Raw genomic sequence first — 4,696 nt, forward strand, 5'->3', positions numbered from 1 at the left:
CAAGGAAACTGAAATGAATTCTTAACTAACCAATATAGTAAAAAGAAGTCAAAATTGCTATGCAAACTCGAACAATATTTCACAAATGTCCTTTCAATATTCAGACGACGAAAGTTAGTGAAAGTAAAGAGCGACAAAGAAGCTATCTTTTAACCTTCCTTTGTTATTTTTCTTATATTTTATCTACTTTTTGTTTCTTTCATTATTTATAAGCCTGTCTAACAAGGTCTGTTGCTTTTTAAACCCGACATTATTTGTTGTACACGGATATATTACGATTGTGCGGATGTACGCATCATTCATTATACCAATCAATTCAGAATTACTTTCGGAATCAATCTAAGCCTGTCTGTCCGTCTGTCCGTTTTGTTTTCTCGTGTTGAACCTACCAGCCGTCATTTTTGAGATATTTCGATGAACTTCGGTCCATCGACGGACCGGATCTTGGCCCGAGGATCTGATGTTATTGAATCTGGTGTGAATCCGCCTACTTTTTCGGCCAATTCCTTTATAATAATTTATTTTAAAACGTCATTACATGAATAAGCACAGGTTATTGTAGGGTGTAGGGTAAAAGAGAACCATGATCCACTATGATGTTTTTATTACCGATGACAATAAAACAAATTTAATTTATAAAATTCGCCAGTATGTTATAAGACTATCTCTTGAAAGACGTCTATTGCATATTTATATATACTGCCAGAACAAAAAGAGGAAGAAGGAATAAAAAAATAAATGAAAAATATCAAAAATATGTGAAGAGCTATTGCTCGCTCTCCCGGAGTAATATGAGCCATAATGTTACAATTAATTTCATAAAAATTTTTGAGCAAGAACTACAAACGAAACCTTTTCAGCGTAAACATTTTGTTGTCATTAATTATTTAATTTATAGTATGAAAATTTGGCCAAACTCACCTGTTCATATGCCTAAATATGATGGAATACTGCCGTACACTGGAGCCTCTCCCAATCCGAATAACAATAGTCCTATAGCTATTAATAGTGTCTCATCTACAAATTCATCAAATCTGAAATTAATGGACACAAATATGGTTATCAGTCAGCCAATGATTGCCGATATGGAAGATTATTCTGTAAGTTGCCTTTTCACTACAAAAACAAATCCTTTCTCATTTTTATTTAATTATTGTTTGCATTTTATGATTTTAGAATAATATCAATATTATGCCGGAATCTTCCCCGGCTCAAGTAATACAATGGTTAACCGATCATCGTTTATCAGCATATCTCTCAACATTTGCACATTTTTCAGGAGCCGATATAATGAGGTTAGTGACAATTTCTATTATGTATTATGATTAGCGGAAAGAATTTCTTTTCTTTTTCCTTTTCTCAAAGGATGTCTAAGGATGATTTAATTCAAATATGCGGTCTTGCAGATGGCATTCGCATGTATAACGTATTACGAGCGAAGTAAGTGCTTCTTGGAAAACATATTCTGCACGTAACCTAACCTTAAAAATTGAGTTGTACTAATATTAAGACAAAAAAAATAAAACGATACGGTTGGGCAAGAATGACTATTAAATACCCTAGTACCCCCTATTTCCGTGCAAGGGCCTAAAAAGAGCCTTCATCTGGTACGATATGTCAACTATGAACAATATTTAACTTTAAGACTTAATTTTCTGAGCAACGATCGTGTTGCTCTCCACCCACTCTTGTCATAATAATTGAATATTGTTGCCGTGCAAAGGCTGGGGTGTAAAAAGTCGATTTACGCGATTAAACTGTTTTATCCACTTTGCATAAGAACGATTACAGACGATAGGATTCAAAAAATTACTGCATTCGTATTATTAATCAGCGATGATTGTTGAGAAATTTTCAAAATTGTAAATTTTTTTCATATAAATTTTTTTTCAAAAGAGGGGAAGATCTTCAGAACAGTACGATCCAATCCATTTGGATCACGGTTCGTCCAACTTGTAGACTGAACGGAACAATGCATCATAAGATATCATAGAAACAGAAAAACGGACAAGCTTCGATATCGACAAGTATTCTGAAGCCCATTCCAAGGGCTCCCATGGAAACCATGTCTTTATGCGGAAACGCGGTATAATTCTCGGTAATTTATCGTACAGATTTGTATTACGCCAAGTGGTACCTTCAATATCGGGTAAGACCGAAGCCACGCCGAATCAAACCGACATATTTCATAAGCGAAATAGCGCAAAAAGAGTAGCACATAATTCCAGGGGTAAATGTAATTGGGTATCTTGGACTTGCAATCAATTCTTAGTTGTATTAATTTACATCATCTGCATGATGCAAGTGCTTATTAAGTTTGCGTGGATTTATGCAACACCCAGAAGAACTTGAGACTCACTCTTTACTATAGCAGTCGTCTCAGTATCACTTTCTGAGTTGATTTTAGCATGATTGTCCATCGGCCCCTCTTCATTTCTTATGTTCAACTTACAGCCTACAATTTTTCTGATATTATGATGAAATTTGATACATTTGCTTAAAGTTGAACGCAATTGAAAACTGTTCCGGTCGGACAATTTATTCGACCACTTTTCACATAACGATTTATTTTGAAAAATCGTTATATGAATAATTATAGAATAAGACATTCAATAGTGGGACGGGGCCCCACTTGCAAATATAGATGTTCGTTTTATTATTATATTGGCCTAATTATTTCTTTCAATTCCTTGCAGAACCATTTCTCCACGATTAACAATTTACGTCAGCTTGGATGGCAACAGTTATAATGCCATATATTTAATTACAAATACAGCAAAAGAATTATTGCAAAAACTCTTTAAATTGCCCGGTTTTTATGATATTGTAACGGCCAAGAGCACTACTACGATGAATGGTAATGGCCTACTGGAAACAAATGCTGGCAGTTTTAATACGTGGAATATGCATTCAAAGTATTCGGGAAGCGGCTCAAATATTTTCAACGATGTAAATAATAAAACTTTTATTTACATTTCGGGGCCCTCGGGAGTACATGTGGCCGTAACTGATGAAGTCTTAAATAACGAAATCAAAGACGGCAGTTTATACGGCTTGGAAGTGCAAAATGGGAAAGTTTTAATGAAATTAATTATTAATAATGAAAAGTAATAAATGTTAAAAGGAATGTTTACTAGTTTACAATAAAGTTAACAATTAGTTAGTTTATTTTTATAAATAATTTTATGATAAAATGAACTTATTTTCGCTTGTTTGCTTCGAAGATATAATTATTTGCTGGTTGTAGCAAAATTCTTCCAGAATGGTATAAACACCTATGGAACATTTATGTTCACGCCTTTTGGTTAAGTTTGAAACTGCGATCCATGCATCTTAAAGAAAGCAAATAATTTAAAATATTGCCTATTGGCTTTCCTCTACTTTTATCATTTATCCATTGAGCGATGTAAATATATACTGAAATCCATTTTCTTCAAAAGTGTTGAAATATTGAAATTCTGCATGTGGTATACCTATCTCTACAGATATACGTCAATTCAATTTGACGCGATGGTAATGTAGACAACATTTTTTATAAATTAGTTGTACGCATACAAATATTACAACAATAATAAATAAACAGGAATGTACTGACAATACTTCGATCCATTATCTCCGTTATCGGAAATCTTTACCTCAAGTGAAACAAGCAGTAAACAGTAGTGAAAAGAACGAAACGCAGAATGTCAATTGAAGCCACAGCGCGAAGAGGTCTTAGTTGCTTGATTCGAGTATTAAAAAATAAAATATTGGTTTTGGTATCTGATGAAAGTATGCAAGCAGGGAAATCATCACTGAAAAAAGATTATCAATAGAAATTACGTCTTCGCAGAAAAACGATGCGTATTCTATCCGATGCCGAATCTGAGAATGACGTATGTATTACGAGATTGTTCCAAACTTCGGATGTGGTACGGAATTAGCGGTCGATATCCTATCCACAAAATCTTCAAAGATATCGCTGCGCCTAATGGCGAAACGAAACGCAAACGAAATGTGACGAAATGTAACGTAAGCAGTGCTTTTCATTGAATTATAACCAAAAACATGACAGAATATATAAAGAGTTGCACTGAAGAAGAAGCACTTGGCATGCTAGAGGAGCGTATGAAGCAAATTCGCAAGAGAAAACTTCCAAAGGCAGCAAAAATCAAGGAAGTTAAAATGAAGTTGTATTCTTCAGAACGTGATAAATAAGGAAAATGGTATATCCGCTATATATAAAAGTAAGTGAAATCTACAGGCGCTGTTACTAAGTACTAAGCATACTTTTATGACAATAAAAGACAATGAACAACATACCCCAGAAATAGCAGCATATTACAAGCAGACAAAGTTTGGAGTCGACATAGTAGACCAAATGACTCGCAAATATACCACCAAAGCAGCATCTTTTCGATGACCTCTCCAGGTGTGCTTTAACATTTTATATTAAGCAGCAATAAACGCATGGATCTTATACAGAGAGTGTACTGGATCAAAATTATCCAGAAAGCACTTTCTATTTCAATTGAAGAAAAATACAAAAACATAGATGATAATCACCCGTCGTCACCTAGTACTTCGGAAGAACGCAACACTTGCGTAAAAGAAACACGAGCAATAATGTAATGTATGTGAAAAGGTTGTTTGCGGAAAGTGTACAAACAAAATCGAGTGTTTGTGTAAAAGATGCGCAAAATGAATCTAAAATAAT

The 4,696-nt window shown here is 34.2% G+C and overlaps 1 protein-coding gene across 3 annotated transcripts in view; it reads left to right on the forward strand.

Annotated features, from left to right (window-relative positions):
- The window catches only part of LOC119639684 (upstream-binding protein 1), a 36,372-nt gene extending 33,246 nt beyond the window's left edge, over nt 1-3,126 (forward strand). For all 3 annotated transcript variants that reach the window (XM_038037239.1, XM_038037240.1, XM_038037241.1), the window contains 4 exons: nt 899-1,100; nt 1,177-1,295; nt 1,366-1,440; nt 2,697-3,126. In XM_038037239.1, the coding sequence (XP_037893167.1) occupies nt 899-1,100; nt 1,177-1,295; nt 1,366-1,440; nt 2,697-3,111 (811 nt within the window). In that variant the 3' untranslated portion in view covers nt 3,112-3,126. The remainder of the gene's footprint in view (nt 1-898; nt 1,101-1,176; nt 1,296-1,365; nt 1,441-2,696) is intronic.
- The last annotated feature ends 1,570 nt before the right edge of the window (nt 3,127-4,696 follow it).

This window comes from Glossina fuscipes, unplaced genomic scaffold, assembly GCF_014805625.2.
Source record: "Glossina fuscipes isolate IAEA_lab_2018 unplaced genomic scaffold, Yale_Gfus_2 113, whole genome shotgun sequence".
Taxonomy (NCBI): Eukaryota; Metazoa; Arthropoda; class Insecta; order Diptera; family Glossinidae; genus Glossina; species Glossina fuscipes.